This window comes from Hylobates moloch, unplaced genomic scaffold (genome assembly GCF_009828535.3).
Source record: "Hylobates moloch isolate HMO894 unplaced genomic scaffold, HMol_V3 SCAFFOLD_15, whole genome shotgun sequence".
NCBI classification, from domain to species: domain Eukaryota; kingdom Metazoa; phylum Chordata; class Mammalia; order Primates; family Hylobatidae; genus Hylobates; species Hylobates moloch.
This window is the reverse complement of record NW_026652290.1, coordinates 63,007,976-63,024,669: the sequence shown is the minus strand read 5'-3', so window position 1 is coordinate 63,024,669 and position 16,694 is coordinate 63,007,976. Positions and strand designations below refer to the sequence as shown.

Below are 16,694 nucleotides of genomic sequence, written 5' to 3'. Positions count from 1 at the left end.
TCTAGGGTTTTTATAGTTTTAGGTCTAACATTTAAGTCTTTAATCCATCTTGAATTAATTTTTATATAAGGTGTCAGGAAGGGATCCAGTTTCAGCTTTCTACATATGGCTAGCCAGTTTTCCCAGCACCATTTATTAAATAGGGAATCCTTTCCCCATTTCTTGTTTTTGTCAGGTTTGTCAAAGATCAGATGGTTGTAGATGTGTGTATTATTTCTGAGGGCTCTGTTCTGTTCCATTGGTCTATATCTCTGATTGGACGTATCTCAAAATAATAAGAGCTATTTATGACAAACCCACAGCCAATATCATACTGAATGGACAAAAACTAGAAGCATTCCCTTTGAAAATGGGCACAAGACAGGGATGCCCTCTCTCACCGCTCCTATTCAACGTAGTGTTGGAAGTTCTGGCCAGGGCAATCAGGCAGGAGAAAGAAATAAAGGCTATTCAATTAGGAAAAGAGGAAGTCAAATTGTCCCTGTTTGCAGATGACATGATTGTATATCTAGAAAACCCCATCGTCTCAGCCCAAAATCTCCTTAAGCTGATCAGCAACTTCAGCAAAGTCTCAGGATACAAAATCAATGTGCAAAAATCACAAGCATTCTTATACACCAATAACAGACAAACAGAGAGCCAAATCATGAGTGAATGCCCACTCACAATTGCTTCACAAAGAATAAAATACCTAGGAATCCAACTCACAAGGGACGTGAAGGACCTCTTCGAGGAGAACTACAAACCACTGCTCAATGAAATAAAAGAGGACACAAACAAATGGAAGAACATTCCATGCTCATGGATAGGAAGAATCAATATTGTGAAAATAGCCATACTGCCCAAGGTAATTTATAGATTCAATGCCATCCCCATCAAGCTACCAATGACTTTCTTCACAGAATTGGGAAAAACTACTTTAAAGTTCATATGGAACCAAAAAAGAGCCTGCGTTGCCAAGTCAATCCTAAGCCAAAAGAACAAAGCTGGAGGCATCACGCTACCTGACTTCAAACTATACTACAAGGCTACAGTAACCAAAACAGCATGGTACTGGTACCAAAACAGAGATATAGACCAATGGAACAGAACAGAGCCCTCAGAAATAATGCCACATATCTACAACTATCTGATCTTTGACAAACCTGACAAAAACAAGCAATGGGGAAAGGGTTCCCTATTTAATAAATGGTGCTGGGAAAACTGGCTAGCCATATGTAGAAAGCTGAAACTGGATCCCTTCCTTACACCTTACACAAAAATTAATTCAAGATGGATTAAAGACTTACACGTTAGACCTAAAGCCATAAAAACCCTAGAAGAAAACCTAGGCAATACCATTCAGGACATAGGCATGGGCAAGGACTTCATGTCTGAAACACCAAAAGCAATGGCAACAAAAGCCAAAATTGACCAATGGGATCTAATTAAACTAAAGAGCTTCTGCACAGCAAACAAAACTACCATCAGAGTGAACAGGCAACCTACAGAATGGGAGAAAATTTTTGCAACCTACTCATCTGACAAAGGGCTAATATCCAGAATCTACAATGAACTCAAACAAATTTACAAGAAAAAAACAAACAACTCCATCAAAAAGTGGGCAAAGGATATGAACAGACACTTCTCAAAAGAAGACATTTATGCAGCCAAAACACACGTGAAAAAAATGCTTATCATCACTGGCCATCAGAGAAATGCAAATCAAAACCACAATGAGATACCATCTCACACCGGTTAGAATGGTGATCATTAAAAAGTCAGGAAACAACAGGTGTTGGAGAGAATGTGGAGAAATAGGAACACTTTTATACTGTTGGTGGGACTGTAAACCAGTTCAACCATTGTGGAAGTCAGTGTGGCGATTCCTCAGGGATCTATAACTAGAGATACCATTTGACCCAGCCATCCCATTACTGGGTATATACCCAAAGGATTATAAATCATGCTGCCATAAAGACACATGCACACGTCTGTAGACTACTTCTGATTGAAACTTGAAACTCTCGAAATGCAGCTGTGTTATGATTCCATGTTGGAGGGAGTTGGGATGTATGTGCTTTGGACAAGCTGGTTCCAGTTACTGCTGCCAGACTTTTGTTTCAGAATGCATCCAGAAGAACTTACCAGGGATTTCAGTACAAACTAATTATTTCCACAAGGAGCAGATAAGAAGACCAGTTTTTCTCACACATTACCCTTAGGTTTTGACAATTCTGTAAAAGTGTGGGCACATGTACTCAGAAGTCAAGACCATTTTCCCTGACCCTGTGCACGTAGCTTCTGCAGTTACAAAAGAGTTACGCGGGATCTTGGTAGATTTGTTCCTCCATATTTGGACACCAGACATACCAATCACATCAATAGCCCACATTACACCTCAAAAATGGTTCTTTTGAAAAGGGTACCACCAAAGAGCTTTTAAAAGTTAAATCTAATTGGCTTTTTAGTAATCTTACTTGTTAGAATTTATACTCCCTCCTTAAAATTCTCACTTTTTTTATTTTTGCAACATCACTTCCTCTGACTCCTCTCCTACTTTTCTCTAGCCACTGCTCATTCTCCTTTACCAACTCTTTTTTTCCTGGGGGTGGGGAGGGAATGTTGACATTCCCAGGGTTTTGTCACAGGATAGCTTCTCATTCTACATCTGCATCATGGACAGCTCATTGAGATCGATGACTTTGCCTAATAATTATAATAACATCATTCTACATCTGCATCTCCAACCTCAGATTTGGAGGGAAGGGAAGTTATTCTTCCCTGTTGACCAGCTGTACTTCTCCATTCAGTGAACACGTCCTACTCCTTTCTTGTGTGCAGTATAAAGGCCAGTACACAACCTGGAAACCTATGAATGATCCAAGATTTCTCTCTTCCCACTAATGTTTTACATTCAATGTTCATTAAATCATATTAACTGTACCTCTTTTCTGCTTCTGCTTTATATTTCTACTGCCACCAAATAAATATGTTTATATTTCCTAGATCAACATGGCCTCTTCACTGATGGTTTTCACAGGAAAAAAAGTCCCTATCAACTATTATTTTTTTTATAAATAAAAAATTAAGTAAAACAAATGAAGAAGGCATAAGGGCAAGAAAAAGACCAACATTTTAAAATGAGTAAATGGAGTAAATTTACTTTATTTTACCATGGATGGGTGAACACCTTACACTAGATTGATAGTAGTTCAAGCATCGAACTACAAGGAAACTACAGCTTTAACTACTGCAAAAGCTTCCTTTCTTTAGCTTACTTTCTTGTACTCAGAATACAATATACAATATATAAAACATATCAAATATGTATTTTCAACAGCATGGGGATTGGCAGCACTAAAGCCCATGTTGTTCAAGGGCCAACTGTAATTATTGATTCATTTACTAATTTCAAAGAATTTATTTTACAAATTAAATAGAAGTTCTAATTACATAAAAAGTCTAATTCATTATTATGTGACTATAAAAAAACATACAACATAATTTAAAAATTTGTTTTCTTATTTACACAAAAAGATAATCTAGAATATTAGGAACCATAATTAAATAATAATTTTTTTTCAAACAATACTGAGATTATAAATTACCTACAATTAACTTTTTAAATAATTATAAAATCTAGACTACTAAGTATTTTTTAAATGTGTGCAATTTAAACAGTGATTTTTTTAAACTGCTTTTTTGTAATCAAAACATCTTTATTCTTTTTTATCTATGGTAGTACCATCAAGAGTAATTCACTATCAGAAATCTTAGCTGGATTGCTATTTATAGAAAGCTCTTCATCTTTCCTTCTTTTGTATTCAGAAATTAGTTCGAAAATGCCATGCATAAAAATAAATGAATATTTTAATATATTATCAAAAACATTTACCAAATATACTAAATTATTAGAGTATCTTGAACAATATCAGGATGCTAATTATCCTATACACTTCTCTTCTGTAAACTCTACAAACTTCTTAGTACCTTTCTAATTAAATATAAAAACAGGTGAAGTACTCATGAAGTGAAGGCAGTATAGCTCAGCAAACTATCTCACATCAGCTTGACATAATGGAAAGTCACCTTCCTGGCTCTTACTGGAAGGTCCTGGCTCTATAGCCAACAGGTATTTGCTCTTAAACAAGTTGCTTCTCTTAGGCACAATGTCTTCTTCTAGATTTTACTGTCTTCTTTCACTAGGTTGTTATATAGGTTTAATGAAGTAGCATTTTTAACATTCACAGAGAAATAGTAAAGCAGTGGAATTTGTTCTTGAACTTTATTGCTGAAACTATTTTGAAATCCCAAATCAAACTCAATGTGTATTTTTTCATAGGTTCTAATATTCAAATGCTTCAGTTTAAGAAAAATGTTAAGTCCTAATTTAGCTTATTGCTCTATTATTTGTGGCTTATAATTCAGGGCATCTCAACTATTTCATAATTTGTAAATAAATTTATTTATGAATACATTATTTCATTAAAATAGGTAACACGATTGTTCACTATTATTGAGCTCATCAATTCCAAGGGCAGAAAACTAACAGATGTCAAGATCTGGCTTGGGCTACCACTATTACTTCTCTACAGACTCTAACTGAACTAGCAGATGTTTGCTAGAATGATGGTTAATCTCCATCAGTGATGTTATCTCCAACTGACATGGAAGACAAAACCCTACTTTCATTTTTTTTAAGTTCCATGAAGTATATGAAAGTTGACATTTGCTCATTTCCAAGATACATACTAACAAAATATTTACACAACACCCCATGTGTTACTTATCTCCATTCTCAGTTTATAGATCACCTTACACAAATGTTTTTGTAGTGAAAAATCACAATTCTAATATAAGGGGCCACCCATTTTGTTTTGATTCAAACTATGACTTAGCTAGCCAGCAAACAGTCAAGTGACCTTCCTGTGACTGCAAAATATGAAATACTTCACCATGCTAATTTTCTCCGTATTGTTCCAATTTTAGTATTTGTGCTGCCAAAGCAAGCACAAAGCTTTACTTTTACATATAAATGCTGATAAGTCATGGATGAGGGTTAGCTCTGTTAAATCTAACTAACCAACTTGAGACTTAGATAATTCCGATGAATGGCTTCCTGTGAAGTAGAATCCAAAAATATTTCATAAACTTGAGATAGTGATGCAAGCAGTTTGAGAGATTTTCATTATTATAGAAAACAGATCACTTGAAGGGACAACCACGAGTTGATGCCTACTACTCTAAGGAAGGATGGCACAGAAGTTTCCACTACCTGAGAAAAGCTCTTACGCTGTTTATTTTAAAAGTTTCAGGGTACAGATCTGGTAGCAATAAAGAAAAAAACTGTGATCTCTTCCTACATTATTTGAATATCTCTGACAGTTTAGAACTATCCCAACTAATATTTGCTTTAAAGAGAAAAAAAAAAAAAAGGGACTCAAAAAATAACTCACCATGAAGGTCTAGAAGCCTAGGTTAAAATGTGGGCTTACACCAGGTTTTGAGTGTGGGTGAAAGTGTCAATTTGCTCAGTATGTATGTTGATAAAGTTAGAATATTCAGCTAACAGAGCAAGGTTCTGCTGTTTCGGAAACAATGGCTGAGCATATAAGTATGTGCAAGTGAACTAAAAAAATAGTTGTAACTTTGAAGCCTTTTTATGGATCAGCATGAAGATTGAGGGATCTCAAACAGAAAGAGCATCCTGGTGGCAAAGGTTAATCATTACCAGACTGCAAGAGTACTTTCAATGGCAAGAAAGCAGCAACAGAATCAATGAAAACAAAGCAATGATTAGAATGTCCTTTCCCCTTCTCCTTCTGACTTGTAGACACCGACTGTCTTCCTTGGACTTAGGGAACCCCTTAGGTTCTTGAAAAATTCAATGATCAGGCTATAGTAGATGGTCCCCAGTACACAGCACAAGATTTTTTGATAAACTGGACATTCGGAGACCCAAATAACTAATTAGAAAAATCAAAGATGTGAAACTACTTTATCCTATGCATAGGGGTTATACTTGAAATAAAATGTACAACATTGGAATCCCTAAGGAGAATGGCTATCATTAAAAAGTCAGGAAACAACAGGTGCTGGAGAGGATGTGGAGAAATAGGAACACTTTTACACTGTTGGTGGGACTGTAAACTAGTTTAACCATTGTGGAAGTCAGTGTGGCGATTCCTCAGGGATCTAGAACTAGAACTACCATTTGACCCAGCCATCCCATTATTGGGTATATACCCAAAGGATTATAAATCATGCTGCTATAAAGACACATGCACACGTATGTTTATTGCGGCACTATTCACAATAGCAAAGACTTGGAACCAACCCAAATGTCCAACAATGATAGCCTGGATTAAGAAAATGTGGCACATATACACCATGGAATACTGTGCAGCCATAAAAAATGATGAGTTCATGTCCTTTGTAGGGACATGGATGAAACTGGAAACCATCATTCTCAGTAAACTATCGCAAGGACAAAAAACCAAACACCGCATGTTCTTACTCATAGGTGGGAATTGAACAATGAGAACTCATGGACACAGGAAGGGGAACATCACACTCTGGGGACTGTTGTGGGGTGGGGGGAGGGGGGAGGGACAGGGGAGGGACAGCATTAGGAGATATACCTAATGCTAAATGACGAGTTAATGGGTGCAGCAAACTAACATGGCACATGGATACATATGTAACAAACCTGCACATTGTGCACATGTACCCTAAGACTGAAAGTATAATAATAAAATAAAAATAAATAAAAAGAAAAATAAAAAAAAGGTGTTATTCTTACGCTGATAGATACTGCAAATAATAGTCCTTTTAACCTCCCAACCACAGAGGTAGAGACAGGTAAAAGTCAGGCTAATATTATTGGAAAGGAGAAATTTAAAGGAAGCAGCATCTATCATCCAACTCTTCTAGAGATTTTTTACGTGTTTGAGATATGGGAATTTATATTACACTTATCTATTCAGTGGTTCTTAACCAGCAGCGTATCAGTGTCTCAAGAAATTTGTTGTTGTTGTTAGAGAGAGTGTCTTATTCTGTTGCTCTGGCTAGAGGCACCACCATGCCCAGCTTCAAGGAAATATTTTAAAACATACATGTCCAGTAATATTTAATAGTAAATATTAGATTTACTATATTAAAATCTTCAGGGGATATCCTAGACTTAGAGATTTGCTTTTAATTTCCCCCAGGTTACTGTCATGCACAATTCTAACTGCGAACCAGCACAGTTGATAATCACTTCAGTCTCATCTCTCACCCACATGGCAAATTCCCTTTATCATTTGGGATTTGGCCGAAAAGAGGAAAGAGCAAAATATAGAGCCAATCACTGAAAACTTCATTTACTTTTCCTGGGTAGGGGTAGAGAAAGACTAGTAAACTCAAAATCCAACTTGATTTTACTATTTATAAGCTCCTTATCTCCCACCTGCCCATCAAGACATTCTGGACTTGAGAGTAGAGTTTAGATGCTTATCTAAGTGGCTGTTTCTGCCAGAATTGAATAATGTCCATTAATTATGTGTTCTTCTCTCTGCTGAAGTGTGTGCCACTTCATCACCACTATTCACTGCCAACCTGGTTTCCTCAGTCCTACCAAAATTGATCCCTAGGCAATTTTACAACTCACCAACTCTTTCCCAAAGTAAGAATAATCATCCCCAAAACTGAAGCAATCCTTGTCTAAACGTATAAATTGAAAACAAACAACAAAACACACAAAAACCCTCTCCACAGTATTTTCCCGTATTACCTAATTTCCAAATTAGCTTGTGCGTTTCTGATTGCTCTCCTTTTCTTCATTTTTCCCTCTTAAGCCTTTCCACAGAGGAATCACTTTCAAATGAAATCACCTTCACATACAATACTTGTCAACAGCAACAAGATGTACATTTATTGTGAAATTCTTTAATTTTCTTTGAAATTTAAAATAAAGCCTATTTATAAGGGCGAATTTTACTTTCCTGTGTCACTTCACACTGATTAGAAAAAAAGTAATTTAGTGGAAAAACACTTAACTATTACCTTTCCCAAATTCAGTTGTCATGAATTATAAATTTATTGTAATTCATTTGTTTTTATAATTATTTACCATAAGTGCATGAAAAAAAGCTGTACCCTATAATGCTTCTTTAAAAGTTCCAATATTTAAAGTAAAATCTTAGACAGTTAAGGCATTTCAAAATATTTTCATTCAAGGAATGTTTGAGCTTCCAAATATGAAAAATTGACCCTTACATGTGTCAATGTTAAAATAAATGCATTTCAGATAGTTTGAAAATAACATTGGTCGACCTATACCTTGCTGCATTCTTCAATATTTGTACCATATAAAAGAAGTTTTTCTATCATGGATGTATCTTCATTATACACAGCATAGTGTTGAGCAGTCCTTCCAAAGACATCCATAATATTTGGATCTGCGCCATTTTGCAGCAGAAGAGTTGCATAAGCCTCCTGCCTCCGTTGTACAGCCTGTCGGTATTAGACCGAGAAACATGCAAATACTGAAAAATCAAAATAAACACTCCGTAGGATTTACTACCTAGTTATATAGTGGTATTCCAATGAGATAAATTCATTTTATCCTATATACTTAAACCAAATCCATCTCATGCTCAAAGAGTCAGCTACTATATACCTTGATCAGAGGTGTCCTGCATTCACGGTCATACAGGTTAAGCTCACATCTTCTGGACACCAGGAGAAATACCATTTCCAGTTGTCCAGTGGCACAGGCCAAATGTAGGGCAGTCCTGTGAGAGTGACAGGACTTTTTAAAACATGTAACTGTAAGCATTAATTAGCATGTTATTTCTCTGTCTTCAAAACAAATATGTAATTTTCTTGTGAAGAAAGTATATCATTTGTTAGCGCTTATTACTCACCACATTAATGAAAGAGCAGGCTATTTAATAGAAAAAGCTTGGCTTTTGGATTCAGTTTAATTGGGGCTTAAAATTTACTGTAGGCCGGGCGCGGTGGCTCACACTTGTAATCCCAGCACTTTGGGAGGCCGAGGCGGGCGGATCATGAGGTCAGGAGATCAAGACCACGGTGAAACCCCGTCTCTACTAAAAAATACAAAAAAAAAAAAAAAAAAAATTAGCCGGGCGTTGTGGCGCGCACCTGTAGTCCCAGCTACTTGGAGAGGCTGAGGCAGGAGAATGGCGTGAACCCGGGAGGCGGAGTTTGCAGTGAGCCGAGATTGCGCCACTGCACTCCAGCCTGGGCGACAGAGCGAGACTCTGTCTCAAAAAAAAAAAAAAAAAATTTACTGTAAGCTCTGTCACTTAGCTGTTATTTAGCCTTTCTTTGCTTCAATTTCCTTATCAATAAAATATATAAGAGAATAGTAGCTATCCCACAGAACACTGCTGTGATGCTTACGTAAGAATCTATGCACAGCATTTAGAACACTTTCTAACACAAACAACAGCTCGATAATTTTTAGATATTACTACTTACAAAGACATTTTAATTAAGTAAAATGATACAATCATATCTACATTGAGGTATCTATTAAAGATTAGATGTATCATTGTATTTCAGTCATTCTCAGATGCTCATTTTCTCACTATTATATAAGCTACTATTCTCTTATATATTAACATCTCCTGACATTGGAATACTGTTTACAATTCATTATTTATTACAATTAGAACTGGCAACATTTTAAACATTATCTTATTGATATATAAAGTAATGTGGCATCTGTGATGCCTTACATTAAGTGGGATACAGTACATAGAACAGGCAGTTCTACTCATATAATTGGCACCTAAATAAAGAACTGTGGAAAAAGAAGGCAAAAATAAAAAAACAAAATTTTAAAACAAAGTAATTCTTACTTCAATTTTCAAAAAAAAAAATCCAAAGAAAACTCAGGATTCAAATGAATAGGGACGGCTCATTTTTTTCAATACTTACAGAATGTTATGTAAATTAGGTATTTGCAATGATTAATAGTAGTATTTGAGACTGTCATGAGTTTTTGAAATGGCAGTTAAAGGTTATATTTCACTATTTTCTAACTTCAGAATTGCTTTTGTTTAAAAAAAAAAAAGGACTAAAAGATCCAATTGGGCTTCAGTCCTAATGCTTCCATTTTAAATCTCAGCTTGCTCAGGCTGGGCAGGTAAACATGTAGTTGTTAAGGGTGGAAGAGTCCTGAGAGATGGTGGAATGTGTATGCTACATAATAGGTATTCAGATTATGCTTGATGAATAACTGGATTGAAAGAATGCATACATACAGTTGGGGAGTTTATTATGAAAAAACTATAAAGCAGTGCTTTTGGAATAGTGACAATCACTTATATTTACTCGTTTTCATTTTCATGAGGACACTGATAAACTAAATTAATTTAAAATTGTTTGCTTATATGTAATAAAACTATAATAAAAACCTATTTATATAATAAAATCTATGCATAATAAAATAATCAAGCACAAACAAAAATATTCCCTCTGCCTCTGAAGAGGCTAAAAGTTCACAGAAGATACCAATAAACAAAAAAATAAAAATAAGGCCAGGCACAGTGGCTCACACCTGTAATCCCAGAACTTTGGGAGGCCGAGGTGGGGGGATCACCTGAGGTCAGGAGTTTGAGACCAGCCTGGCCAACATGGTGAAACTCCGTCTTTACTAAAATATAGAAAAATTAGCTGGGCATGGTGGCGCACACCTGTAATCCCAGCTACTCAGGAGGCTGAGGTGGGAGAATCACTTGAACCTAAGAGGCAGATTGCAGTGAGCTGAGATCATGCCACTGCACTTCAGGCTGGGCGTCAGGGCAAGACTCTATCTCAAAAATAAACAAACAAAGAAATAAATAATAAAATAAAATAGAAAGTGAGAATTATTTTTTTCTTTGCAAGATTTATATTTCTTCTTTTCCCAAGGATAATTTCATTAATAAAAAACATTTACTAGTTTTAAACATACTGATCATTTATACATCACAGATAAGAAAAAATATCACAATACACCTGCCAGAAAAGAAGAAATGTTATATTTTGTACACATATTTGGCTTACAAACACCATAGACTGTTTGTGTGTATGTATAATCAAACCAACTTTTTTTTAGAGTACATCTTCACATCTCAACATACATCTGTATCTACTGACATCTGCAAGGGTCCCATATTGTCCCACCCTATGGATGCACTGAAATTTGTTGATAAAGTTATAAAATTTATAAAATCCATTATAAGGGGTTTTCCAAATACATTGCTATTTTAAGCAGTGCTGAGAAAAACAAATTGCATGTATCTCTATTTCCTAGACATATTTTAGTATAATGGAATTGATAGGTGAAGGGCACATACGTTTTTAAAGCGTGATACTTACCAACAAATTGTCTATTTGAAAAGTCATCAGAAATGTAAACTTTAAACAGCAGTATATGTACTGCTACTCTTTACCCTCACAAACTTGTGGATAGAAAACAGTATTTCATTCCTTTTTTTAACTTAAATACTTTCTCCTCCCAGGAACACTAAATATTTTTCCCATGTGCATAGGTTGCCTGAATATCTGAAAAAAAAAATGCTTTGCTCTATATTAAATGAGAGTTCTTATTTGAAGAATTCTCTGTAAAATGAAAATTACTTATCTAATATGTATATACACAGTCTTTTGTTAATTTTTTCTTATAAACTGGATTTTTTTTTATTTTGCGAAATCGACCTTCAGAATGTGTGCTTGTGATATTTGTAGGAATATAAACATGTATCAATATAAGTAGGCATTTGTGTTTTTTTCTGTTATCTTTCTTAGTTTGTGCATTTAAAATTTTTAATCTACATTCCATAACGAACTTATTTCTGTGACATAAAAATCTAGACAGATTTCTCCAAATAGTTAGCAGGCACTTCATTTATGAGTAATTCATCTTTTCCTACTACTATGAAATGTCACCATTATCCAATTCTATTAGATTGGTGCAAAAGCAACTGCGGTTTTCGCCATTACTTGTAATTGCGGCAAAAATCGCAATTGCTTTTGCACCAACCTAATAAATTCTTACACATATTGGTGTGTTCCTGGATTTTCTAACCTGTTCCATTCACTGATCTGTTGTTTCAGCTGTTAGTAAATAACTTGTGGAAATTAACAGCACATTTTCATATCTAGAAAGGCAAGTCTTTTTTGACTCCATTTCAAAAGTTTTCTTAATGTCATCACAATAGTAAAAGACAGCATGAGTAATTCAAAAATGTTAACACTTTGATAACTTTATTTGGATTATGTAAAATTTATAAACACAGAAAGAGCTCAGAACTTTAGAAAAATGTGTCTTTCTATTCAAGAACACAGATTATCTCCCCACTTCAAAGTTTCCCTCTAAGGTCCCTCAGTGAAAACCACATTGACACAGGTGTCCATTGATATCAAATAAATATTGGATTTTTATCCAAAGAATTTTTAGTCAGGAAGTTGGTATATTATGGAAATGATTTCTCTCATTATGCACCTTTCCATAATGTATGTAACATTATGCTTTAAGATGTGTACATTAAAAATAAAACGCTGTACATGCTGAATTTTATTAGTGAAATCACTTTAAAATGATTTATAAAGAAGAAGCATGGTGAGTGATTGGAAACCAGCTGAAGTTTTGTTTTTGTTTTGCTGCTCGTGAAAATGGCCTGGGGGCTCGCCCCCGCCAAGGTTTCCACATCCCAGGTGCGGCTGAGCCTGCCAGGAAAGAAAGTCCAGCCCCTTTGGTGACAGGACTCGCCCCCCTCACCTCTGCACCCCTTTCCCCCACCCCATTCACCCTCACACCTCACCCCCACCTCCAGTCCTCTATCCCATTGAACGCTCACCCCATCTCCCCACCCCACACCGTCCACGCCCCTACCCCCGCAAGCCTTCAGTCCATCCAACCTCAGCCCCTTCACACCACCACCCCATGCACCCCCTACTCCCCACTCCCATCCCCCAACTCACTCCACACTACGCCACCCCATATACCCGCACTCCCAAGGCCCCGCTCCACTCACTTCCACCCCAGCCAGGCACCCCCTAGCCCCTGTCCATACCCCGAGCCCTGGACCATCTGCCCCGCAGCCCTCAGCCTGCAAGGGGGACTTCTCCACATCCACAGGCCTCCTCCCGCAGCCCCGGCTCCTGGCCCCCATTACCTTTCTTTCTTGTCTCTCTTATTGGCGTCATGATACGTGAGCAGAAGGTACTCCAGTTTCTCCAGATTACCATGGAAGACAGCTCTGTGGATCCTCCTCAGATGAGACGATTTAATGTGGTATTGGGGAAATGAGAAGCCATCCGAGCACAAGTGCTCCCTGAGGGTGGGCCACCTCTCCGGCTCGTAATCTTCCATAATCGTCGGCTGCAAATTGTAGCCTAGGAACGCTCCAGCCGTATTTCAGCTCGCCTTCGGGAATCGCCGCCTCCGAAGCGCAACAACAGGCAATGCAGTCTGTCCACGGACCTTCACACAGACTCTCAGCGCCTCCCGCCTCTCAGCAGAAACGCCCAACAGAACCATTAGGACGAGCGAGCACGCGCACCTTAGCCGGCCCCGCCCAACAGGCCCCAGGTGGAGAAACCGCCCTAGCAGCTCTCTCGCGGCGCCACGTGCAGGCGGCGGTTGCTGCGGAGGTGCCGCGGGCTGGCGGGGCTCCCTGGAGCGCGAGGCGCGCCCTGCCCCAGGGCCTGTTTGACTGTCGCCCGCGCGCTCTTTTCCTCTTCCACCGGCTCCCGACGCTCGGAGCCCCCCGCACTGGGCCCTCTGCAGCCCAGGGATGGGGTTGAGTTGTGCTTCTCCGCCTCGTGCCGTCGCTGGGCCCACAGCCCAACTTCGCCACTGTGTCGCCCCCGGGGTCCGCGCTGATGGGCGCGAGGCGGGAGGACGGGATCCGGGGTTGCCACCGCTGCAGCCAGCACACCACTTGCAGGTGGCAGCTGCAGCTCGGGCTCCGGCAGGGGCTGGCGGGGCTCCCCTGGGATGGCCTCCTGGCCCCTGAGTGCGCCGCCCATCCGGCCGGAGGGTGCGCGCTTCCTGCACCCCGGGCCGAAGCCCATGCCCGGCGCTCCTGCCGCAGACTGCCTGACTTGTGCGGCCGGGCTGGCCCCGGGGCCCGCGTGGCTGGAGGCGCAGGCCTGGTCGGGGAGTCCCAATCCTCGGCGACCCCTGTTCCATGTGCTGGTGGCGGCTGCAGCTGCAGCGCCCGTGGGCTGACGTGGCTTCCCGGAGCTGCGGCCGGCCGCGCCCAAGGGCCCCACAGGCTGCGCTGCCCTTGCCAGCTGCTCCTGACCCGCGCCCAGAGCGCAGGACCTGGCGCTTGGCACTCTGCAGCCACGGGGAGGAGGCTGAGCGCCGGTTCTCGGCCTCGTGGCGCCGCTGGGGCCACAGCCTGACTTCACCACCTCGTCGCCCAAGTCGTGTGATGGGCACGTGTGAGGAGGGGCAATCGAGGTTCCCAAGGCTGCTGCCTGCATGCCACTCCGTGGCCACTAGGATAGGGCTGAGGAGCCGCCAGGGGATGAGCACGTCGTGGCCATCAGGATGGGGCTGAGAGTCTATCTTTATCCTTATGCACCTGCCCAGCCAACTTCCCGACAGCCACTACCACAGCGTCCTGTCAGGGAGTCCTTGCTGTTGGGGCGGGGATGGGGAGGGCATGGAGAATCAGGGATGGTCTGGCCATTGCTGCTGATGCCTGACGTGCAGGTGGCAGCTGCACTTAGGGCACAGGCTGGTAGGTCTTCTCTTTTGGATGGTTTCCAGGTGGCCCATTGCGCCGTGACCAAGCTGGAGGGTCCACTCCACCTTAGCCCACACTAGGAGTCCAGGGGCCACAGGCATGGGTACTGCGTGGCCAACCAGAAGGGGCTCAGCAGCCAGTTCAGCTTTCCTGCCTTTGCAGGGCCTGGTTGACAGTAGTGGCAGTGTCTGGCACCAGAGTTGGCGGTTAGGGTCCTGGTTGGAGAAAGGGTTGGGCAGATGGGGGTTGCCTGGCCACTGCAGCCCAAGGGAGACATGCAGGTGGCAGCCGCACTATAGGTGCAAGAGCAGGCTAGCAGGGCTCCCCTAGGATGGTCTCCGGGTTGCTGAGTGTACTGTCAACCTGGCTTAAAAATCCACTCCTACTCGACCCATGCCTGGAGCATGGACCCTGGCACTGGGCACTCTGCAGCCATGCGCATGGGGCTGAGGGGTGGTTTCCTGAGGTGGAGCCACAGACCCGCAGACTGCCTGACTTCATGCCATGTGAATAATTGCAACCATGTGAATAATTTCATTAAATGTAAATTAAGCACATATATTAAAAGAACAAAGCTGGAGGCATCACATTACCTGACTTCAAACTATACTACAAGGTTACAGTAATCAAAACAGCATGGTACTGGTACCAAAACAGATATATAGACCAATGGAACAGAACAGAGGCCTCAGAAGTAACACTACACACCTACAATCATCTGATCTTTGACAAACCTGACACAAACAAGCAATGGGGAAAGGATTCTCTATTTAATAAATGGTGTTTGGAAAACTGGCTAGCCATATGCAGAAAAATGAAACTGAACCCCTTCCTTACACCTTATACAAAAATTAACTCAAGATGGATTAAAGACTTAAATGTAAGACCTAAAACCATAAAAATCCTAGAAGAAAACCTAGGCAATACAATTCAGGACATAGGCACAGGCAAAGACTTCATGTCTAAAACACCGAAAGCAATGGCAACAAAAGCCAAAATTGACAAATGGGACCTAATTAAACTAAAGAGCTTCTGCACAGCAAAAGAAACTATCATCAAAGTGAACAGGCAACCTACAGAATGGGAGAAAATTTTTAAAATCTATCCATCTGACAAAGGGCTAATATCCAGAATCTACAAACAACTTAAACAAATTTACAATAAAAAAACAACCCCATCAAAAAGTGGGCAAAGGATATGAACAGACACTTCTCAAAAGAAGACATTTATGCAGCTAATAAACATATAAAAAAAGCTCATCATCACTGGTCATTAGAGAAATGCAAAAAAAATTAGAATGGTGATCATTAGAAAGTCAGGAAACAATAGATACTGGAGAGGATGTGGAGAAATAGGAATGCTTTTACACTGTTGATGGGAGTGTCAATTCGTTCAACCATTGTGGAAGACAGTGTGCCAACTCCTCAAGGATCTAGAACTAGAAATACCATTTGACCCAGCAATCCCATTACTGGGCATATACCCAAAGGATTATAAATCATTCTACTATAAAGACAAGTGCACCCGTATGTTTATTGCAGCACTATTCACAACAGCAAAGACTTGGAACCAACCCAAATGCCCATCACTAACAGACTCAATAAAGAAAATGTGGCACATATACACTATGTAATACTACGAAGCCATAAAAAAGAATGAGTTCATGTCCTTTGCAGGGACATGGATGAAGCTGGAAATCATCATTCTTAGCAAGCTTACACTGGAACAGAAAACCAAACACTGCATGTTCTCACTCATAAGTGGCAGAAGGTGGGTGGCTCACGCCTGTAATCCTAGCACTTTGGGAGGACGAGGCGGGTGGATCACAAGGTCAGGAGTTCGAGACCAGCCTGACCAAGATGGTGAAACCCCATCTCTACTAAAAATAAAAAATTAGCCGGGCGTGGTGGCAGGCGCCTGTAGTCCCAGCTACTCGGGAGGCTGAGGCAGGAG

At 40.1% G+C, this 16,694-nt stretch overlaps 1 protein-coding gene across 2 annotated transcripts; it reads right to left on the bottom strand.

The window, feature by feature from the left end:
• Positions 1–7,384: 7,384 nt before the first annotated feature.
• LOC116483381 (ankyrin repeat domain-containing protein 36B-like) lies at positions 7,385–14,105 on the bottom strand. 2 transcript variants are annotated; one of them, XM_032177368.2, is made up of 3 exons: positions 13,158–14,105; positions 8,645–8,759; positions 7,385–8,478 (listed from the first exon to the last, which is right to left on the bottom strand). In XM_032177368.2, exons 1-3 carry the CDS (start codon positions 13,352–13,354, stop codon positions 8,299–8,301), a joined length of 492 nt encoding a protein of 163 aa, XP_032033259.1. In that variant the 5' UTR covers positions 13,355–14,105; the 3' UTR covers positions 7,385–8,298. The 2 variants fall into 2 exon arrangements, 1 of the variants encoding a protein (XP_032033259.1); XR_009210081.1 differs by lacking the exons at positions 7,385–8,478; positions 8,645–8,759 and adding an exon at positions 11,809–12,708 and having other exon boundaries at positions 13,158–13,301.
• Between the last annotated feature and the right edge of the window lie 2,589 nt (positions 14,106–16,694).